The sequence below is a fragment of the Palaemon carinicauda genome, chromosome 39 (genome assembly GCF_036898095.1).
Source record: "Palaemon carinicauda isolate YSFRI2023 chromosome 39, ASM3689809v2, whole genome shotgun sequence".
NCBI lineage: Eukaryota > Metazoa > Arthropoda > Malacostraca > Decapoda > Palaemonidae > Palaemon > Palaemon carinicauda.
Genome location: NC_090763.1, coordinates 5,016,455 through 5,041,454, shown reverse-complemented (window position 1 = coordinate 5,041,454; position 25,000 = coordinate 5,016,455). Strand labels below are relative to the sequence as shown.

The window sequence follows — 25,000 nt, the reverse complement described above, 5'->3', positions numbered from 1 at the left end:
ATCTAAATATATATATATATATATATATATATATATATATATATATATATATATATATATATATATATATATATATATATATATATACTGTATATATACACACATATATGTGTGTGTGTAAACATTCCGGTCCCAAGATATTTCGATAATGATATCTACCAGAAGTGTCACCGAATATTATCAAATCGCTAAGGACTCCTATTTCCAATAAAAACATAAAAAACTAGAGAAGAATTCAAATAATAAATCAGTTTTCATATGCAAATATGAATAAACCTAATTTGAAGATTATTTTTAAAAGGTGGCTAAGAGTCTACTTAGAATCTTGGATCATGAATTTTTCATCTCGCATAATTAGTAACACTTTCCAATGAGGTCAGAATATTCGTGAGAATCGGCTTTGGAAAGACTTTTACTCACCAACGCTGCTTGTTTCATGGCTGAGGAGAACACTCGAGCTCAGATAATGATGCAAATGCCACCTTTGATGGATATATATATACATACAGACATGCTCCTACATCCCTCCTCTCACTTCCACCAGATGTCCTTCTTTTCTTTTAAACTCCTCCTACTACTTCTCCCCTACCCTTACTCATGTCTCCCTCCTCCTGCTCCTTTTCTTAACTAATTGCCTCTTCACCTTGATTATATATTGTATTCTTAACAACTATCTAATCGTTATTTTTCAATTATGGGATGACTTGTGGTTTTTTGAATTTTTGGTTTCTCGAAGGTTTCCTACATTTTGTACTTGAGTTTTGAAAAGTAACAATTGCCTCGAGATGACACCTGTGGATGATTTCAACGATACACAAATAGCTATCTTAGAGACATATGACCCGCTTCCAACTGAGAATACAGATAATTATTATAAGTTTATATTACAAATTTAAAAATAATAGAGCAGTTATTAATTATGAAATTAAATATTCATATGCATCTACTAACATTATTTAAACGAGCAGTTATTTAGAATAATTAATTAAAAAGCTGAACTTATCTTTCTTTGGAATTTTTTGCAATACGTTAATATCCAGAAAAGTAGAAATTATATTCTACAACGGAGCATAAAGTAAAGTCCATCGTAGGATATATGGAGAATCCGCTTTTAAGATTATACTCATATCAATATATTAAAGAATATTGTGGAAGAATCTGCTGTTACATAATCATTTGTTAACGATCAGGTTTTACCTAAGAGTTTTTTCATTCAGTATTATATTGAAGATATTTCATGCATATATACTTTACATTGATACCGTCATATGTGTATATATATATATATATATATATATATATATATATATATATATATATATATATATATATGTGTGTGTGTGTGTGTGTGTTTGTGTGTGTATATGTGTATATATATATATATATATATATATATATATATATTGTTATAACCCTTAGGGTTATTATAAGAGTTCTTATTATAATTGTTGTCAGTGATAAATGTAACTCAGTGCTAAAGGTCAGCGGAAACAAACACTCAAGAAAACTTAACAATATTTAATACTTAACAATAACAAAATTTAGATCAACCTTGTTAAAACTACAAATAACATTATTTAATAACAAGGAAGGACAAATAACGGTCCTTTGAATCACACTGGATTCCCTAAAACTAAGAAGCTAAGTCCTATCAAAGACAAGAGAAATATCAATTATGAACTTGGATCCAACAATTTGGCTGGCCAGAACAAAAAATTATCCTAATACTAATTCCAAGAAAGAAGGAAGACGGAGTAAATAAAACAAGAAAAACCATCATAAATCCTACCTATCAACACAAAACTAATGTACACAGAACCTTGTCTATAATAGACATACTGGAAGATATTATGCGGTCACGTCTTAAATATGACAATATATAAAAGATCAAATGATACAAAGGATGTATATAGTTCTCCTCACTTCAGTGGATGAATCAGAGGAGACACAAAACTAGGGCCGTCATTCACTTGTCATAACAGCTATCAGGGCAGGTCCCGAACGCCAGGGCATAATCATAAAGGGCAAGCAATCCCAAACGAAAATCAGACACTCTATGTCTTACCTGGCGTCAGCCTCCCTACTGGCCACCTCACGAGCTTGCAAGCTCCCAAAACCACAGCAGCTGATTGGAGACGTAAGTGCACAAATTCCCTGGGAAGTCCTCCTCGTCAGGGAAAGGCAGAACTGGCTCGAGTCGCAGGTGACAAGAGCACCTGCAGACAACAGATCAATGTAAGGATCAAAAGTGTAATCCAAAGAATCGTCCAAATAAGTTGCCAAACAATCGTCATCCAGAGTCCAAATCACTATGCTGCTCAAGGTATATTATCAGGGGAGTGCTCAAGCCCGAACTGAATTCTGTCCGAGCACCAACGTCCAGACATCAAGTCGCGTTCATAAACACTCGTATGTAAAAAAAAACAATCGTTAAAACGATAGTTCGATAATATAAACAACCGGGGAGGAGGCGCCTAACCACACTGAGAATTGTTAAATTAAGCACTTTACACTTAAACACTTAAATTTCAAAGATAACATAAACAAATACAAAACAAAGGCTATTCTGCCACAAAATGATTCTTAAAAACTAGTAATTAAACCTAGAAAAACAAGGCTGATCTAGACTTTCTAATACCTTCCTCCCCAAAAACAAAACAAAAAATTCCAATAAAATTTTTTTTTTTATACAAAACATGAAACCTGTAAAGAGAAAATGATTAACACATCACTCTTAAGACAAAGTAAAGTCTCAGGGTGAAACCTGAAATAAGAATTCTCATGAACAACACTACAACCAATGAATTTTAAAAACTGAATTGTCACAAAGAAAATTTACCAGCCTAAACAATAGAGAAAACATAAATGAAAAATAAACCATAAGGTCAAATTACCACAAAATATTAACCACCAGACACTGACTGTCTCAAATTCAGCCAATAACATCGAGTTTACACATAACAGACACTACCACAGTATGACCGCCCACACTTTGGTCACTACAGGCTTTACTTTGGTTCAAAAGAAAACAGACAAATTATAAAATACCTCACTAAGAAAACCTAATGACTAACAAACCAAACTCCCAGCGAAAAACACACTCCTACTCATCCTTACATCTCTAAGAATAACGCAAACCAATTGAAGAGACGAGAAGGGCGAGGGGAGGGGGGCCAAGTCGTGATCAAATCTATATTCTTGAAAGGGCATCGGGAATTCGATTCTCCGATCCTTTAACGTGTTTAATCACAAGCGAGAATTCTTGCAATTGCAGAGCCCAACGTAAAATTCTCTGGTTGGTACCTTTCATGCGCTCGATGAAAACCAGTGGATTTTGATCTGTCCATACTTCTATGGGATAAGAAAAATTTGTTACATAAGGCTTAAAATGCACAAGAGTACGCACCAAGGCAAGGGCCTCCTTTTCAATGGTGGAATATTTTCTCTCGGCGGCCAGTAGCTTTCGGCTATAATACGATACAGGATGAACCTCTCCTATATCGTTCCTTTGAAAAAGGACACCCCCAATACCTATGTCACTGGCATCCACTGCAATAATAAAAGGTCTCTGGAAATTAGGAGAAGTCAATATTGGATTAGATACTAATACCATCTTAAGTTTAAGAAGTGCTTCCTCACACTGAGGAGACCACATAAACTTCTGCCCTTTCTCCAACAACTTGGTAAGTGGCTGAGCTATGTCCGAGAAATTTCGCACGAATCTGCGATAATAACCAGTCATGCCCAGCACTCGCCGAACTTCTCTGACATTGCACGGCCTCTTTAAATGCACGATAGCCTCAAGGTTGGCTTGTTTGGGTGCCACCTGACCCAAACCAACCTCGTGACCCAAATAACAAACTTTTGCCTTACCAAATTCACATTTTGCTAAATTAATAACCAAACCTGCAAATTTAAGGGCCTCAAATACCTTACGCAATCTCGCCATGTGCGTACTCCAATCATCACTATATACAACCAAGTCATCGATATAAATTTCAGTTCCCTTTAAACTACAAATGACCCTATTCATAAGCCTCTGGAAAGTACACGCGGCATTTTTCATCCCAAAGGGCATTACTTTACACTCGTAAAGCCCAAAGGGAGTTACAAATGCAGAGATCTCTCTTGCTCGATCAGACAGGGGAACCTGCCAATACCCTTTCAATAAATCCAATTTCGTAATGAACTTAGCAGCCCCTATGTGATCGAGACAGTCATCTATCCGAGGCAAAGGAAAATAGTCATTCTTAGTATGTGTGTTAACCTTACGGTAGTCCACACACATACGGAACTTTCCGTCGGACTTCTTAACCAGGACTATCGGGGAGCTCCATGGACTAACGGAAGGTTGGATGAGATCGTGTTCCAGCATATATTTAATCTCCTTATCAACTATATCCCTCTTAATGGGACTCAGCCGATAAGGACTCTGTTTCACAGGAGAAGCATTACCCACGTCTACATCATGCTCAAGAAAATTAGTTCGACCTGGAGAATTCCGAAATAAATCTGGAAAAGAAGAAATTAAATTAATTACATCCCTCCTTTGAGCAATCTCCAGATGCCCCAGCCCTTCCTTCAAAACTTCTAAATTTTGAATATTATCAAAAAGAGCATCAGAAGACACCTGACAAATCAAATCCTCCAAATCCTCTGAAGGTAAATCCATACTTTCAACCACAGGCTCATAAACAATAGCGAGAGGATCATGTCTATTAGAAGTATAGAGTTTTAACCTATTTATATGGAATATTCTGCACTTCCGTTTAGTCCCAGGAGCCTCTATTTCATAATTCACCTCCGACAACTTCCTCAACACCTTCCAGGGTCCCTTATATCTTGGTTCAAGGAAATTGTCAGAGTCAGTACTTAAAACTAAAACTAATTCTCCGGGCTCAAACGACCGTGCTTTAGATTTCCTATCAAAATTTAATTTCATAGCAGCCTGAGAACTGGCCAAATTTTCTCTGGCAAATTTCCAGGCTCTAGATAATTTTTTTCTCAAGTCCTCCACAAAGTCTCCTACGTTTGCATTCCCACCTCGATCAGTCTCAAGCATCTCATGAAAAATCTCCAAAGGCCCACGTACTTTGTGTCCAAATACCAGTTCGAAAGGAGCTACACCAGTTGAAGAATTTGGATGATTTCTTAGAGCAAAGAGAGCAAAGGGAAGCCCTTTATCCCATTCCTCCCCTTGTTCATAACAATACTTTTTCAAAATAGATTTAAGGGTCTGATGGAACCTTTCCACCAGGCCCTGACTCTCCGGATGATATGGTACACTGGTCTTGTGCTGAATGGCCAGTTCTGCACATTTACCTTTAAATACCTTGCTAGTAAAATTTGTACCGCAGTCAGTTTGAATAGTACGAGGGAGACCATACCTGGAAAAAAATTCAATTAGTTTGTCAAATACAACCTTAGAGGTTATCCTTCTCATTGGGAAGGCCTCAGGGAATCGAGATGCTCTATCCATAATTGTCAAGAGATGGGTAAACCCAGACTTAGTTTTAGGCAAAGGCCCAACCCCATCAATAACTAATTCCACAAAAGGCTCACCTATCGCAGGAATTGGATTTAAGGGAGCTTTAGGAATAATTTGGTTGGGTTTCCCCATCACTTGACAAACCTCACATTCATTAATAAATTGTTTCACAGATGATTTTAATCCTGGCCACCAAAAACATTCTGCCAACTTTCGAAAAGTTTTACATACACCGAAGTGGCCAGAAAAAGAATCATCATGTGCAAGACTCAAGACAGACCTACGGAATTGAGATGGGACAACAATTTGTTCAATACGAGACGTCTTGCTCAGATTATCAGTTAAAGGACGACTAATCCGGTATAGTAAACCATTGATCACACAAAACCTGGGTTTAGTCAAATCTGCAGTGTCACCCAAATCAAAATTAAATTCCTTTTTCTGAGCTTCAATAAATGAAGACCTGGCCCAATCAGGTCTCAAAACATTGCTAACCACACTATTACCACTACTATCTACAGACCCGGGCCTCTCTATGTCTACTTCTAAACTACTTAAGATTAAATCTTCGTCATTATCAATTAAATTTGCAGCCTTTACTGCTGCCCGGGTTGTTACTGCAACAGGACAGGCATGCACAGACAATATGGGGAACAACTCTTGTCCTTTTGTATTTAACATATCGTTACCCAAAATGCCGTCAATTCCAGGAATAGGGAGACACTCAACAACTGCTAATTCTGTCATTTTATCATAACCAGGGAAAGACAATCTGACCTCCACTAACGGAGCCGAAACAACGGTGTTCGGGAACCCTCCCAGAACAACAAAATTTCCTGTATAATCAACTAAATTTTTCAGATTCTTTCAAAACCAGAGACCGAGCTGACCCTGTGTCCCTCAAAAATTTCGCACCAACAGTTTTAGAAGTAGATATTAATTTACCAGGCCAAATATATTTATCATAAAGTAGTCATGACTCCTTTCTGCTAGAAGACTGACTACTGCTACTACCACCATTACTAGTGTTAGCTACTGGACGGTTTTCAACTACGGGATCGCTGATAACAAGTTTACCAGTAGATATTAGTGACACAGGATTATTATTATTCCTTTGGAGGTACCTTCTTCTGGCATAACACTGTGCCTGATAATGTCCCTGCTTATTACACCAAAAACAAGTCCCCCTACCTCTATTATTCATATTACCTGGGCCAGAACCAAACCTATTATCTTCAGAAAAGACACGAGTGTCCTGTCCACTCAAGTCTTTTCCCTGGTTACTATCGGGCTTATGATTTTTATCTGGTGGGTTACCCTGCCCACGAGTATTTACAAAAGAGCCCAACCTCTGAAAATTAACTGGCCTAGCAGATTGAAAATTCACATCTTTATTTCCAAAACTACCAGACCCAGTTCGATGGGTCAATACAAACTCGTCAGCAATTTGAGCGGCATTACTTAAATTAAAGGCTTTTACCTCTTCTAGATAAATTTTCAATTCCTTACTACATGACCTTTTGAATTCTTCTAGAAGCATGAGTTCTCTCAAAGCGGAGAAAGAGACCACCTGGCGGCTTTTTAACCAATGATCAAATTGTTCCTCCTTAAGCCTAGCAAATTCCACATAAGTAAGGGAGGCTTGCTTCGTAAAATTTCTGAACTTAAGGCGGTAGGCCTCAGGAACCAAATCATATGCCTTGAGGACTAGAGCCTTAACCTTATGGTAATCACGGGCAATACTTTCTTCCAAGGCATTATACACTCTAATTGCCTTGCCCACCAACCTACATTGAATTAGTACAGTCCACATTTCTGGGGGCCAAGACAACCGAGTGGCAACACGTTCAAAAGCCTTGAAAAATTCTGGAACATTCAACTCTTCAAATACTGGCACCAATTTCAAGGCCGCACCTACATTAAACTTATCCTGTGAGTTGCCCCGAGGTGTACTAAAATGATTAGAGGTGCCCTGCAGCCTAGCAATTTCTAAATTGATATTGGCCATCTCCAATTCATGCCGCCTCGCCCTCGCATTCTCTTCAAATTCCAGTTTCATCAATTCTATCCGTTTACATATTAAATCAAATTCACCGTCCTCCTTGGACTCCACCAAAGGACAAACAGGAACCTGAGGATCTTTTGGCGCAGGGTTTACTACAGAATTGAATGGATTAGTGGAAACATTTAGTTTCAGAGGCAAGTTAGCTTGACCTTCATAAATAGTTCCTGTCCGGGGAGGATCCTCAAACAGAGTTAGACCTCCATTAACACTTATTCTGTCATCATCATTAATCATACTACCCTCACGCTCAGAGTCACTACTACCTGAAACTTCATACTCCCTAACCAAATGTTCAGCCTCAGCCAGACCTTGAGCAACTTTACTTTTAACAGCTACCAACAATTGATTTTTCGTATCCGCTGCCCTCAACGGAATACCCAACCACCGGGCACAACTTACTAAACAAGTCTTATTTAGTACTGGCAGATGCTTTATACAATCACCTGACCCTAAAAACTCTACGGGGTCAAACACAAAACCCTCCATTGCACCAAAATTAGCAGGGGAGAAAGGTAATACTTTACAACTAAAGAAAATATTGTCAAATTAACAAAGTGCTGTTCCACAGACCAAAACACTGAGTACACCTGAGAACAATCCTGTCACGGTCGCCAAATTGTTATAACCCTTAGGGTTATTATAAGAGTTCTTATTATAATTGTTGTCAGTGATAAATGTAACTCAGTGCTAAAGGTCAGCGGAAACAAACACTCAAGAAAACTTAACAATATTTAATACTTAACAATAACAAAATTTAGATCAACCTTGTTAAAACTACAAATAACATTATTTAATAACAAGGAAGGACAAATAACGGTCCTTTGAATCACACTGGATTCCCTAAAACTAAGAAGCTAAGTCCTATCAAAGACAAGAGAAATATCAATTATGAACTTGGATCCAACAATTTGGCTGGCCAGAACAAAAAATTATCCTAATACTAATTCCAAGAAAGAAGGAAGACGGAGTAAATAAAACAAGAAAAACCATCATAAATCCTACCTATCAACACAAAACTAATGTACACAGAACCTTGTCTATAATAGACATACTGGAAGATATTATGCGGTCACGTCTTAAATATGACAATATATAAAAGATCAAATGATACAAAGGATGTATATAGTTCTCCTCACTTCAGTGGATGAATCAGAGGAGACACAAAACTAGGGCCGTCATTCACTTGTCATAACAGCTATCAGGGCAGGTCCCGAACGCCAGGGCATAATCATAAAGGGCAAGCAATCCCAAACGAAAATCAGACACTCTATGTCTTACCTGGCGTCAGCCTCCCTACTGGCCACCTCACGAGCTTGCAAGCTCCCAAAACCACAGCAGCTGATTGGAGACGTAAGTGCACAAATTCCCTGGGAAGTCCTCCTCGTCAGGGAAAGGCAGAACTGGCTCGAGTCGCAGGTGACAAGAGCACCTGCAGACAACAGATCAATGTAAGGATCAAAAGTGTAATCCAAAGAATCGTCCAAATAAGTTGCCAAACAATCGTCATCCAGAGTCCAAATCACTATGCTGCTCAAGGTATATTATCAGGGGAGTGCTCAAGCCCGAACTGAATTCTGTCCGAGCACCAACGTCCAGACATCAAGTCGCGTTCATAAACACTCGTATGTAAAAAAAAACAATCGTTAAAACGATAGTTCGATAATATAAACAACCGGGGAGGAGGCGCCTAACCACACTGAGAATTGTTAAATTAAGCACTTTACACTTAAACACTTAAATTTCAAAGATAACATAAACAAATACAAAACAAAGGCTATTCTGCCACAAAATGATTCTTAAAAACTAGTAATTAAACCTAGAAAAACAAGGCTGATCTAGACTTTCTAATATATATATATATATATATATATATATATGTGTGTGTGTGTGTGTGTGTGTGTATACATATAATTATGTAAATTTATATATAAACCCATTTTTACACAAATGTACATATATATCCATACAAATATGTACACTTAAACAGATACATAACTGTAAATATGTTATTATATTGTTTTAGAAATTATTTGAAATTTATTTTATAACAAGATTAAAGTTCTACTGGCTATCAAAGAACCAAAATTTTTTATTCCTGCAATTAGTCTCATCTTATTTCCATTTTGTTTATTGTTTGCTAAATAAAGTTGTAGCCTTATAAACCTCTCTACATTACTGACTTATTATCAAATATGTTTTGGCAATCAGAGTTGTTTTTACAGTTAATTATCACTAATTATATTCGAACATTTGAAGAGAGTAAATTGCGTGTTACTCACTCCTAAACCTTGTAATCTATTTATAACCTTATTTGCATGTTGGGTTGCCAAATTACGATAAATTACGCACGTTACGCAAGATTTTTCATAATCCACATTATCCTTTGAATTCATATCTTCCCCGACTGTACCATCCTGTACGTAGTACTAGTTATCCAATTAAATTCTACCAGGCATGCCCTTCTTTATCATAAGGCAAAATACAATATTCTAAAAGTTTTATTCCATCTAAGACCCGGTTGTAGAATGATCTTCTTAATCAAGTAATTGAATCAGTGGATTTTCAAAAATGCAAACTTTTTGTAAATGCTTTTCCGTTTGGGCAGGTTGACATAATACTCGTTTTTTTTTAGTTTTTTTTTTTTTACTTTATATATGACATATTTTAACGTTTTTACTGATATTTAAATATTTTGTACTTTTTATTAATTACTTATATATAGTTTAATGTTATTTCATATTTCTTTTCCTTACTGAGCTACTTTCCTTCTTAGAGCCCTTGGGCTTGTACCAGTCTGAGTTTTCAAACAGGGTTGTAGTGTAGCTAGTAATAACAATGATAATAATATGGCTTAGCTCCCCCTTGTTTTACATATGCAATCATTATACCAGTTTTTTCCTTAATTTTGTTCTTGCTTATTAGATACCTTCGGTGGCCACCCCCTAACACTAACATTTCACTAAAGATAGGATTAGTAGGCCTACATCTTTCCACAGGTTCTTGTTAATAGATGTTTTTTACCATTCTTATCATTTATTATTTTTTTTTACGAATTGGACGATGACTGTTTCTCTCTCGTTATGCGCATGGAACTGTTTCGACTCATGAAGCCAAGAAAAGACTTTGAATTCTAACTGCCTCTGCTTTGGAGTTCTTTTGGAAACATCTGGTTTTCCTAAGGCATCCAAACATTGATGGGGTTTGCAATCAACCTTAGCCATCAGTTGCAAGCACGATTGAATCATACGTACTTATAAGAACTATAAACTGGCAATTAAATTAATGTTTAGTACAGAGGCCAACGAGTCACACTGAAGTCTTAAGGCAAATAGGTTAGATAAGGAACTACTTTACATGCAAATTCAAGAAATTCTTTGGCTATCGCCCACACCATTCAGCTTTCACCAATAAATATGGCGATTTTCCTTGGAATTAATATGTGACAGAATTCGTCAGGAAATGCAATGAGAATCTTTTACTCCTCTCACTTTTTGACAGAAAAATGGGTCGAAAAGGAAAATTGTGGGAGAACCTCATTTCTGTTTTATATTTATCAACTATTTCTACGCGAGATATTCGCTTTTTAAGTCAAGCTTTACCTGATTCAAGAATGACTCTAGAGAATAGTATCCCAAACATTGCCAAATGTGTTCTTCGCTATCGAATAGTATGTTTTCGAAATCAATAGCTGTAGCTAGAGTTACGTCACAGAATTATTATATGTAAGTTGTGCTTAGATACAATCATCAGACTAACTGATGAAAATTTGTTTTGTATGAATATCTACCTGGAAAAATGTTATTCAAGTTTTTTGTTTGTAGAATATGGGTCTATATTTATGCATTTAAGAATACCTATTGTAGTTTTTACTAGAAACGCAATCTACTCAATAACAGACTCAGAATTAAGGCAATAAAGAACGTTTTCAGAATCGTGTACAAAGACCACTGTTGAGGATCAATCTTGCTTTGTCACCCATTCGTACGAAGTACGAAAGTGTGTATAACGGGGTAGAGATACTGTGACATTGACACAAATAGAAAGGGAAATTATTCATGAGCTGCAATTGCCTGAGATCCATCACCTTCGTCAATGGGCAACTTGACGTTCATGGCGCGTTTGATTGCCAATTGGCTGCTAACGATGTAGTTTGGTCTGTAATGAGGGTGTTTGACCCGTCGAAGGTCTGGAGTTTGGAGGTGTAAAGCATGATTTGCATGACCCTTAGGTGATGCAAAGTGGGACAGTTATTCTATTTATTCTCATTCAATAAAACTCGTGCGTGGAGAGAGAGAGAGAGAGAGAGAGAGAGAGAGAGAGAGAGAAGCTTTTTAGAATACATTTGGATTTCCTTTTTTATAAACAAACCGAGTAGTTCTTTGTTGATGTCAAGTATGTCGAGAGAGAGAAGTTTTTTTTAAATATTTTTCCTTTTTAATAAGTAAACCGGGTATTTCTTTGTTGGTTTCAAGTATGTTGAGAGAGAGAGAGAGAGAGAGAGAGAGAGAGAGAGAGAGAGAGAGAGAGAACATAATATCTCGAAAAAGTCCTCTAACAATTAAGGACGAATTATAAGTATATGAAGATATTGAAAGTTTGGTGTACTATTTATGAGTTTCAAATCAATATACCAGTGAAGTAGTCTTTATAATTTGACAGTATCGTAAACTACTGAGATGGAAGTGGTAATTTCTCTTAGCTTCTTCTAAAGCTTTTCGGGTTACGATGGCAGTTGTAAATGGTTATGTGTATATTTGCTGAGACGTTAATAAATTCCTCTTTCTAATTAATATTAAACGTCACTGATTAAAGATTGAGAGTCGTTTAATAGATTTTATCACTATGTCATTATATTCAAGAACTTTATCTCACTTCAGGTTTATCGATTAATACTTGATACCATTATTGTTATTCTAGTTCTCATTGATGATACGTAAATCAATCTTTGATATATTAAGTTATTTCTTTGTTAGATAATTGGGTAATTAAATTCTTAGATTATTATTTATTCGAAAATTTCCTTCTCTAATGGGCTTTTGAAACAGACCTTTTATATATTTGTTAATGTTTAGTCTCTATTGTCATATACATATTTGCTGTCTCATTCTTACCATAAGCTTATTATCTCTTTCCTCCTCTTTATTGTTTGTTCCTTTCACCCACTTCCAGTTATGTCATCTTTATAGTTAGTTCCACTTTCAAGTCATCAATTTTCCACAATTTCCCCATACCCCTTCTCATTCTTCGTATTTCAAAACAATATTATTACTTTGGCATCAACAATCACTTTAATTTTGTTTACTTATAAGGTTACGTGGTGCTTACTTATATGTTAATTAGAACTGTGATCAGTAGTTGTATTGTCATATCATCTGTGACAAGGAAGTTGTCATCTCGTGTGACTGTGTAACTGTCAAAAAAAAAATTTCTCCTCAACAAAATAAATGCTAACTTAGAATTTTTCATTACTTCTCTCTCTCTCTCTCTCTCTCTCTCTCTCTCTCTCTCTCTCTCTGACACGTCGTGTGCATAAATATATGCCGGTGGATAAATGTACAAACACTATTTAGATGTAGGGTATAACATTTAAAATAAATGACCAAGTATCATAATTCAATTTATGATATATTTTAGTACGTATATATATATATATATATATATATATATTTGTGTGTGTGTGTGGATAGTCCTGCGTTATTATGGAGTTCCTCTTAAATATGTAAATCTTATTAAGTCTGTTCTTGAGAATAGCAAGTGCAAAGTTAATGTTAATGGAGTCCTATCAAATAGATTTCCAGTAAACAGTGGAGTACTCCAAGGGAATGTGTTGCCACCTCCTCATGGATTTTGTAATGCACAAAACAGTTGGGGATGTCGAAGAAGGATTGGACGGCATTGGTAACAGGAAATTAGGTGACCTAGAATATGCTGATGACGCTATTCTTATTAGCAAACGCCAGAGGGACATGCAAAGCTTGCTTACCATAATGCATGAAATATCACATGAGGTTGGGCTCAAGTTAAATAGAAGAAAGACAGAGATAATAATAACATTAGAAGGAGAAAGGATAAATGAGGTGGAATCAATTAAACATCTAGGAACTCTGATCTCTAATACAGGGTCTTTAAAATTGGAATTTAATGAAAGATTGAAAATAGCAAATCAGACTATGGTAAAGGTAGGTAAAATTTGGAAATCAAATCGCATGGAATTACATATAAGAATCAGGCTATATATTAGTTTAGTGAGGACATGAGTCGTGGTATGGTAATGAAACAATATCCAGCAGATTTTCTAGATTTAAGAACAAAATCGTTAAATGAATATTGGGATTGGAAAGGCAGGACAGGATTAGAAATGAAACCATAAGAGAAATTACTCGAGTGCCATACGTGAGTGAGATCATGGTGAGGGGTAGATGGTGATGGTTTGGGCATGCTCTTCGCACTCTCCAAGAGATATTAGTTCACCAAACATTTAATTGGGCTTCAGAAGGAACTAGAAGAATTGGAAGACCCAAGCCTACAGGGCTCAGGACTATAAGGCGTGAAATAGATGATGAGTGGAGAAGCATTGATTTAAAAGCTCAAGATAGAGACGAGTGGTGAAATTTAACCGAGGCCCTTTGATGATGATTATATATATATATATATATATATACATATATATACATATATACATATACTCGTATACACACATATATATATATATATATATGGATGTCTATATATACATTTATATATATATATATATATATACATACATATATATATATATATATATACTCGGATACATATATATATATATATATATGTGTGTGTGTAAATATATACATATATATATATATATATATGGATGTCTATATATACATATATATATATATATATATATTTATTTATTTATTTATATATACATATATATACATATATATACATATATATATATATATAGAGAGAGAGAGAGAGAGAGAGAGAGGAGAGAGAGAGAGAGAGAGAAAGAGAGAGAGAGAGAGAAAGAGAGAGGGGGGGAATTAATATTCGCCATGCTGAAAACTGTAAGATAAACTCCTTTCATTTGCTTTGAGGTAAAAACCACCAGCTAACAATTGTCATACATGTATCAAAATTGAGGAATAGAGAAATAATGCTGGATAAGAAAAATTGAATGGAAGAGAAAGTAGAGAATTTCAGAGAGGAAGCCGGATAGAATATAAAGCGAATATGAAGAGACATGAAACAAGAAAGAAATAAAAATAGTCAAAGAATGTTTGGTGACCATAAAAGCTCCACTGACCAGATACTACCATGTACAAAAAACTCATAATTTCGGCAAAAATTGAACGTTTAGAAGATAGCAATAGAACTTTATAGAGAGACTTTACTTCATATTGATTCTAGAGGTTAGCAGAGTTCAGCAACGATTATAATTGATGACGTCACTGACTTTTAAAATCTCAAGTATACTTCCTTTAAAGTTCCTTTTGGTGTCACTGATATCCACATCCAAAATGATCGAAATATCATAAAATTCTCACAACAAAGCAAGCTACCTGAGAAGGGAAGTGAAAGACTTTCACTACCATTAAAGTTTTGATGAATCGTTGTACTAAGAATTATATGTGCTCTCTCTCTCTCTCTCTCTCTCTCTCTCTCTCTCTCTCTCTCTCTCTCTTAAATGTCTTGCTTGGAAAAAATACTTTTGGGTTTATTGTCTTTCTCGCCTTCTCTCCTGAGTTCATCTGGATGTACTCATCCTTTTCTAGATTTATTCTCTTCTATATCTAATGAACAAATGCCTCTAAAACTATATTTGTCCAGAAAAATTTTACTTCACTCTCTCTCTCTCTCTCTCTCTCTCTCTCTCTCTCTCTCTCTCTCTTACTTGGAAAGCAAACTTTTTAGTTTAGTGTCTTTCTCGCCTTCTCTCCTGAGTTCATCTGGATGTACTCATCCTTTTCTTAATTTATTCTCTTCTATATCTAATGGATAAATGCCTCTATGTATTTGTCCAGAATATTTTCCATCTCTCTCTCTCTCTCTCTCTCTCTCTCTCTCTCTCTCTCTCTCTCTCTTAAATGTCTTACTTGGAAAGCAAACTTTTTGGTTTAGTGTCTTTCTCGCCTTCTCTCCTGAGTTCATCTAAATGTACTCATCCTTTTCTAGATCTATTATCTTCTATATCTAATAAATAAATGCCTCTCTCACTGTATTTGTCCAGAAAATTTCTCTCCCCTCTCTCTCTCTCTCTCTCTCTCTCTCTCTCTCTCTCTCTCTCTCTCCGCCAAATTCAGGACTTCATTTTTGTAACGATTAATGGATTTCTATTATGATCCATTACATTCGCAAAATTAAATGTCTGAAGTCGACCAGGTCACATGATCAACATTATACATGATATTTTAAGGTCTCAGATATGATAAATTTTGCATTCTAATTTTAACAATAATATTGTTTGCGATAATAATTTTGTTTTGTAGAGCCTAATGATAAGATGCATTACAAAAGGGGTAATTTTTTTTTCTTTTTTCTTTTTGCATTCCCTGTAAAGTAATTAATCATTGAGTTCAATGAAACTGGAAGTTTTCTTAATGATCCAATGTTCATAGACCATCATTCCACAGAGTTTTATTCTAATCATAAGTCCGGTAGAATGACATTATTGGGTCCATTTTTCAAATGTAGATGTTAAAATACTACTCTTTAGCATAGGCTTTTAGTTATGAATTGCTAAGATTATGCCAATGTTGAACCATCTGTTCTCAAGAAAAATATTATTTTGCACGACGAGTTTTTCGAAAGACATGTTAAATTAAACTTATACTTCAGAAGAAGTACTTTTAAATGATTAACATTTAATTTCAGGCGAAGCTTTTATTGTATTAGTAAACTTCTAAGTCAAGTGTAGTTTTGATTATGTCAATTTGAAGCCTCTTTTTCACACAAAAATATTATTCGTTAAGATCATTTTTTTTTTTTTGCGAAGGACACATTGAATCAAACTTATACTTCAGAAGTATTTTGGAATAATCAACATTTAATTTTTCAAAAAATATTTTCTAAGAGCAACCTTTGCTGAAAATTCTTATCAAAATAGAGCCTATTAAAAAGGCCTTCACATAAAAAACCCTTTCACTCGTTGGCACTCTTCCTTCTCAGTAGATAACCAGAAATTATAAAAACCTGGAAACATGTTTCCAGATGAAGTGATTGTTTACAAGTTTTAAGTTGTAAGGAAAAGAGTCATTGTTCATGGCGAAAGTAATACAGAAAGTCATTATTTGTAATTATCTGTATTTTTCTGCTTTTTCCAAATTCCTTAGTATTTTTCCTTCTCAACACTTTTATCTATAGCCTTATGTCCAATTATCTATATTATAATATTCCAGAATTCATTGAATTGAAATGATATTAGTCTTTAATAAGATGAAAAGCAAACTCAAATACGAGCCTTGACATTAAAGAAACATTTGGCAATGTCCAGTACATGAATAGGTAACCGTGATAGAACTTTTATGTCCCCTAACCTTGTTGAAAAATGTTCCCGAATTAGTTAAGTTTACGTAAGACTAGTGCAAGACGTGTAAATGGAGCCTGAATTAGTCATAAAAAGTATCTTCCTTAACTTAACTTCAAAGGGAAGGAAATTTACAAGGAAATTTTACGGTCGGTGAAATTCAAGCAATTCTTTAACCTAAAGGAAAAGTCTTCTTTTCCATATGCCTTTTTATTATCACTATATTGAATGTAATTCTGCTAGTACACACTATAAGAATATTCTGCATATTTATATATATATATATATATATATGTGTGTGTGTGTATATATATATATATATATGTGTGTGTGTGTGTGTATATATATATAAATATATATATATATATATATATATACATATTAGCGATAAACATATGCCAATTAGGAAGTTAATTTAGTTGAAGGAAAGTTATCCATTTACTTTCCTTCAACTAAATTAATTTCCTAATTGGCATATGTTTATCACTCATATCATGAAAGATCTAGTAGCATGGCTATTTATTTTAGATACATTGTTTCTATTTTAACTTAGGCAAATTCAAAAGAAAAGAAGACTTGAAGTAAGATATGAACTGAATAAGAATAAGTTACCTAAGACGTAAGACAATAAAAAACTGATTGAATTAAACAGTATATGAGGATACGAAAATACGCTTTCGGTGAATTTTTTATTTGATAAAAAGCAACAACTTTAGCCGTATATATTACATATTATTTTCATAACAAGCGAACAATTTTTGGCATTCACATTTTGCAATTAACAATACAAACATCAGAAGCAAAGAACGCTTTATAAATTCTCATTTAGGCGCAATTTTGAGCAAAATTAAGTCATGTTCAAGGAGTAGTGTAAAGACCGCTGGGAGCAGATGAGCCAATACTGGAAGTTACAAGGCCGCCGCTGCTAACAGAGCCTCCAAATCCTCCAGAACTGCTACCCCCACCCACTGAGCCTCCAAAACCTCCACTGAAGCCACCGGAAGTACCAATGGATCCACCTGATCCACCACCGCCTGATCCACCACCAATGACCTGACCAACTCCTTGATGGACGCGCTGCTGAGAGCTGTCTGAAGATCAACACCTCCTGGAAGAGTTGGGTTTTGACCATCTCCATAGTTGACGAAGAAGACTTCAGGTTCGCTCTTGGGTGGTGCTGGAACGTTGATGACCTTCTGACCACCTGCTGTGGATCCCTTGCTCAGGACATAAACGATATTCTTCTGCTGGGGTGGAGGAACCACAATAGGATCCGGAGAGCCAGCGTTCTCTGGGATACGCACGAAGACAATGTTATGTTCGACCCTCGGTGGTGGAATATTAGGCCGAGGACCGACAGATCGTGGCTGTTCGGGGACATTGTAGACGTAGACATTCTGTTGCACTTGAGGGGTTACACAGCTTCCTGCGTGGGCGACCTGCCCGTCACCGCACGAGATGGATCCATGTCCAGAGAAGGATCCACCACCTCCAAATCCGGAGGATGTGAAACCTCCTCCTCCACTGCTAAAGCCGGAAGAGAATGAGCCTCCGCCACTACTAAAGCCAGAAGATGAAAACCCTCCTCCTGAACTCCCTCCAAAGGAACCGAAGGATCCCCCTCCAGAAGAACCAAAGGATCCCCCTCCAGAGGAACCGAAGGATCCCCCTCCAGACGAACCAAAGGATCCCCCTCCAGAGGAACCAAAGGATCCCCCTCCAGAGGAACCGAAGGATCCACCGGAACTAGGCAAACTGTAGCTCTGGAGTTGAGAACATTCCGCTGCAACCAGCAAAGTTGCTAATATCTGCGAACAGAAAAATAAAGATAATTCATAAAGGTCACTGGTATTAAGAGTTCTGAAAGGCGAACACTATTAGAGATTAAGACTTTGGATATAAAGAGGGTGTATTTTAAATAGTATTTTGGTAACGTCTTTAAGTCGGAGTAATAATATCACTGATTAGTTTTTTCAAAGCAAAAGAAAGAATGAGTTCTATATAGTTATATTACGAAAGAAACTCATAATTAAACGCAAATAATTAGACTGAAATACATAACACTACAATGTGATAATGTATGAATGAACGTAAATCCTTTAGAATCAAATGAAAACAATAAGAAAATTATCAACGACAAAATAGCTAATTATTAAGTACGTCAAAATTAACAAATATTTAGACAAAATCATTAATTATTAAGTACGTGGTTTAACAAATATTTAAAGATTTTGATTAAAAACAAACCCAGTGATAACGATACTACTTGTTTAGGATAGATTTACAAGCAAATAGTTGGTAATGCACGTTTTTAATATACAATTAGACACATATGATATATACATACATATAATATATATATATATATATATATATATATATATATATATATATATATATACATATATATACATACATACATTGATATGTGTATGTAAACATCCATATATACACGCATATATATACATGTATGTGTATGTATATGTGAGTGTGTATGTGTACAGTATGTGTATGGTCGTCCTTGTGAATGTATTCATCACTGCAAATAATTCTATTCTAATTACCAAAATATCACTTGAAGAAGTAGTCTGCCAAAGAATCCTATCAATTAGCTATTAGAAGAACAAACTTCCAATATAATCGTTTAAGTATTTTTTTTTCCTTACGATAAAAACTCAAAGTAGAAGAGTTTACAAATATTAAAAACAGATAACGAAATTCTCGATTATATGAAAGCACTCACCACCACTGTTTGCTTCATGTCGATCAGATGAAGACGAGGGCTGTGATGGCTAAGCTCTGTTCCTCATCTATTTATACGCAGGATGTTCCAGGTCCCTTCACTTCCAGGCAGTGCTCGTCATTCCTTTCCAAACCCTCTTACTCATCTTCATTTTTTTCACTTTATATAAGACATATTTCAACGTTTTTACTGATCTTTAAATAGTTTGTACTTTTTATTAGTTACTTATATATAGTTTAAAGTTATATCATATTTCTTTTCCTCACTGAGCTACTTTCCTTCTTGGAGCCCTTGTGTTTGTACCATTCTGCATTTTCAAACAGGGTTGTAGCGTAGCTATTAATAAAAATATAATAATATGGCTTAGCACCCCCTTATTTTACATATGCAATCACATAACCAGTTTTTTCCTTAATTTTGTCCTTGCTTATTAAATACATTTTAGTTTCACACTCAGCGCCCACCCCTTAACATTTCACTAATGATAGGATTAGTAGCCCTACATCTTTCTACGAGTTCTTGTTAATGGAGTTTTTACCAATCTTATCATTTGTTAGTTTGCTTTACGAATGGGAGGACGAGTGTTTTTTCTCTCATAATGCACATGGCACTGTTTCGGACTATGAATCCAAGAAAAGAATTTGACTTCGAACTGACTCTGCTTTGGAGTTCTTTTGGAAACATCTGGTTTTCCTAAGGCATCCAAACATTGATGGGGTTTGCAATCAACCTTAGCCATCAGTTGCAAGCACGATTGAATCATACGTACTTATAAGAACTATAAACTAACAATTAAGTTAATGTTTAGTACAGAGGCCAACGAGTCACACTGAAGCTTTAAGGCAAATAGGTTAGATAAGGAACTACTTTACATGCAAAGTCAATAAATGCTTTGGCTATCGCCCACACCATTCAGCTTTCACCAATAAATATGGCGATTTTCCTTGGAATTAATATGTGACAGAATTCGTCAGGAAATGCAATGAGAATCTTTTACTCCTCTCACTTTTTGACAGAAAAATGGGTCGAAAAGGAAAATTGTGGGAGAATCTCATTTCTGTTTTATTTCTATCAACTATTTCTACGCGAGATATTCGCTTTTTAAGTCAAGCTTTACCTGATTCAAGAATGACTCTAGAGAATAGTATCCCAAACATTGCCAAATGTGTTCTTTGCTATCGAATAGTATGTTTTCGAAAACAATTAGCTGTAGCTAGAGTTACTTCACAGAATTATTATGTGTAAATTGTGCTTAGATACAATCTTCAGAAAAAAATTTGAAAATTTGTTTTTTTTATGAATATTTAACTGGAGAAATTTTATAAATTTTTTGTTTTTGTTTTTAGAATACTGTTTTATATTTATGCATTTAAGAATACCTATTGTAGTTTTTACTAGAAACGCAATCTACTCAATAACAGACTCAGAATTAAGCAATAAAGAACGTTTTCAGAATCGTGTACGAAGACCACTGTTGAGGATCAATCTTGCTTTGTCACCCATTCGTACGAAGTACGAAAGTGTGTATAACGGGGTAAAGATACTGTGACATTGACACAAATAGAAAGGGAAATTATTCATCAGTTGCAATTGCCTGAGATCCATCACCTTCGTCAATGGGCAACTTGACGTTCATGGCGCGTTTGATTGCCAATTGGCTGCTAACGATGTAGTTTGGTCTGTAATGAGGGTGTTTGACCCGTCGAAGGTCTGGAGTTTGGAGATGTAAAGCATGATTTGTATGACCCTTAGGTGATGCAAAGTGGGGCAGTTATTCTATTTATTCTCATTCAATAAATCTCGTGCTTGGAGAGAGAGAGAGAGAGAGAGAGAGAGAGAGAGAGAGAGAGAGAGAGAGAGAGAGAGAGAGAGAGAGAGAGAGAAGTTTTTAGAATATATTTGGATTTCCTTTTTAAGGCTGCGTTTAACATTAATTTGTATGGATATGTGAAGAAACCGTTTACACCGGAAGAGTCGAGTCAAGTCAAATTAAGGCGCGTCGCGTCGAGTCACATATAGGGCTGGACCCATTTTCTACATCAGTCACAGCGAGTCGTCGTCGTGTGATCATCATGGAAGTAGACATTAAATTTAAATAAATGAAATCTTTCGTAGGAAAATGTTTAAACCCGCCCCCTCTGTCCAGTAGGGCTATTGGACTGATCAGAATCAGTCACATACGCCGTCAGCATGTACATCCAATGTAAGTGACAGTTACTCAGAGTATGCTAACCTCTGAGAAATAGCTTAGAATTTCATGATTCCTTACTTAAACGCCCGATTTATATAAAATACAGCATCAATGCACTCTGAGTGGTACCTTAACCTAACAAAACAATTATCTATCAATTTATAGATTTTTTCAGTGTACTTACTAATTGTTTTTCATCCGTTTATGAAGAAAACAACACAAATCTGAAGGTTTTCATGTTTTACTTATGGCACATTAAAACAACGTTTTTCGCGTTATTCTACTGTTTATTTTATTGCACTGACAAAATATATATCTATAATTTATGATTATTTTACGCGGAAAAAAAAATATTATTTATTCTATAAAAAATATTTAGTTTAGTTTGCTCATTAGAATGGCTTGTTTTCTTTCATTCCGACTGAAGGTTTATATATATATATATATATATATATATATATATATATATATATATATATATATATATATATGTATGTATATATATATATATATATATTTATATATATTTATATATATATATATATATATATATATATATATATATTTATATATATATGTATATATATATATATATATATATATATATATATATATATATGATAGCATTAAAAAGACAGGAAGCCTAATTTTGATGAGCATTTATTTATCATAGAAAAGTTATCGATATATAAAAGAATTAATTGCTGATTATAGCCTACTCTAGGCTATTAAAGTGATAAATATACTTTATACTTTCATTAAAAGTTTAATAGGCTACTATGAAATCAGACAGGTCACTGATACTGACTTGACGCCGGCTGACGCAGTCGGTGTAAACGGAGATGAGTCAAAATGAATCTCATCAAAATGAAGTTCATGACTTGACGTGACTCGACTCGCTTGGTGTAAACGCAGCCTTATAAGCAAACCGAGTAGTTATTTGATGGTGTCAAGTATGGAGAGAGAGAGAGAGAGAGAGAGAGAGAGAGAGAGAGAGAGAGAGAGAGAGAGAGAGAGAGAGAGAGAGAGGAGGGGTGGGTTAAAGAATATATTGTCACTTACTTTTTATAGCAAACTGAATAGCTCTTTGGTGGCGTCAAGTATATGTGTGTGTCTGTGCGAGAGAGAGAGAGAGAGAGAGAGAGGGGGGGGGGCGTTTAAGAATATATTGTAACTTACTTTTTATAGCAAACTGACTGGCTCTTTAGTGGCGGCAAGTATATATGCGTCTGTGTGTGTCTGTGCGTGAGAGAGAGAGAGAGAGAGAGAGAGGAGAGAGAGAGGAGAGAGAGAGAGAGAGAGAGAGAGAGAGAGAGAGCGAAATTTTTTAGAATATTTTTTCATTTTTTATAAGCAAACCGAGTAGTTCTTTGTTGGTGTCAAGATGTAGAGAAAAGAGAGAGAGAGAGAGAGAGAGAGAGAAGAGAGAGGAGAGAGAGAGAGAGAGAGAGAGAAGAGAGAGAGAGAGAAGTTTTTAAGAATGGTTGTATTTACTTTTTATAAGCAAACCGAATAGTTCTTTGATGGTTTCAAGTACGTCACAGAGAGAGAGAGAGAGAGAGAGAGAGAGAGAGAGAGAGAGAGAGAGAGAGAGAGAGAGAGAGAGAGAGAGAGAGAACATAATATCCCGAAAAAGTCCCTTAGCAATTAAGGACAAATTATAAATATATGAAGAGAGCGAAAGTCTGGTTTACTATTAATGAGATTCGAATTAATATCCCAGGGATGAAGGATTTTTAATTTGACAGTATCGTAAATTACTAAGATGGAAGTGGTCGTTTTTCTTTGCTTCTTCTCAAGCATTTCGGGGTTACGATGGCAGTTGGAATTTCTTTTGTATATATTTGTTGGGGACGCCATTAAATTCCTTTTTCCGAATTAATATTAAAGGTCACTGATTATTGATTGAGATTAATTTCATAGACTTTATCACTACATCATTATATTCAAGAACCTTATCTCGTTTCAGATATATCAATTAATACTTTATACCATAATTGCTATTCTCATTCTCATTAATAATACGTAAATTAATCTTATTTCTTCGTTAGATAATTGGGTAATTACATTCTTGGATTTTCATTTATTTTAACATTTCCTTCTCTACTGGGGTTTTGAAACAGACATTTTGTATGTTTTTATTGTTTAATCTCTATTTTCATATATATTTTTGAGGTCTCAATTCTACCATACAATTATTATCTCTTTCCTCCTCTTTATTATGTGTTACGTCATTCTTATGGTTATTTCTACTTTCAAGTTATCAATTTTCCAGAATATTTACCACATCCCTTCTCATTCTTTATATTTCAAAGGAATATTATTTCTTTGGCATCAACAATGACTTTAATTTTGTTCACTTATAACGTTAAGCGGTTCGTAATTATATGTTAATTCCATATTTTCTCAATATTTGTATTGTAATATAATCTGTGAAAAAAAAAATGTCATCTCGTGTGACTGTGTAACTGTCAAAAAAAAAAATTCTCCCTAACAAATAATTCCTCTCTCTCTCTCTCTCTCTCTCTCTCTCCTCTCTCTCTCTCTCTCTCTCTCTCTCTCTCTCTCTCTCCAGACACGTGTATATAAACATATGCTTGTGGATAAATGTACAAACACTATTTAGATATAAGGTATAAGGTACAAAATGAAAGAGAGTATCAAAATTCAATTTATAAATAGAGAGAGAGAGAGAGAGAGAGAGAGAGGAGAGAGAGAGGAGAGAGAGAGAGAGAGAGAGAGAGAGAGAGAAGAGAGAGAGAGAGAGAGAGAGAGAGAGGGGGGGGGTGAATTAATATTCGCCATGCTGAAAACTGTAAGATAAACTCCTTTCATTTGCTTTGAGGTAAAAAACCACCAGCTAACAATTGTCATACATGTATCAAAATTGAGGAATAGAGAAATAATGCTGGATAAGAAAAATTGAATGGAAGAGAAAGTAGAGAATTTCAGAGAGGAAGCCGGATAGAAGATAAAGCGAATATGAAGAGACATGAAAC

General features: G+C 35.2%; 1 protein-coding gene and 1 pseudogene across 1 annotated transcript in view; both read right to left on the bottom strand.

The window, feature by feature from the left end:
- Window positions 1-480, bottom strand: part of LOC137631462 (loricrin-like) — a 3,813-nt gene extending 3,333 nt beyond the window's left edge. The window contains exon 1 of the mRNA XM_068363224.1: window positions 421-480. Coding sequence (XP_068219325.1) covers window positions 421-438 — 18 coding nt within the window. The 5' untranslated portion in view covers window positions 439-480. The remainder of the gene's footprint in view (window positions 1-420) is intronic.
- A 17,272-nt stretch (window positions 481-17,752) lies between these two features.
- Window positions 17,753-19,842, bottom strand: LOC137630965 (loricrin-like; annotated as a pseudogene).
- Between the last annotated feature and the right edge of the window lie 5,158 nt (window positions 19,843-25,000).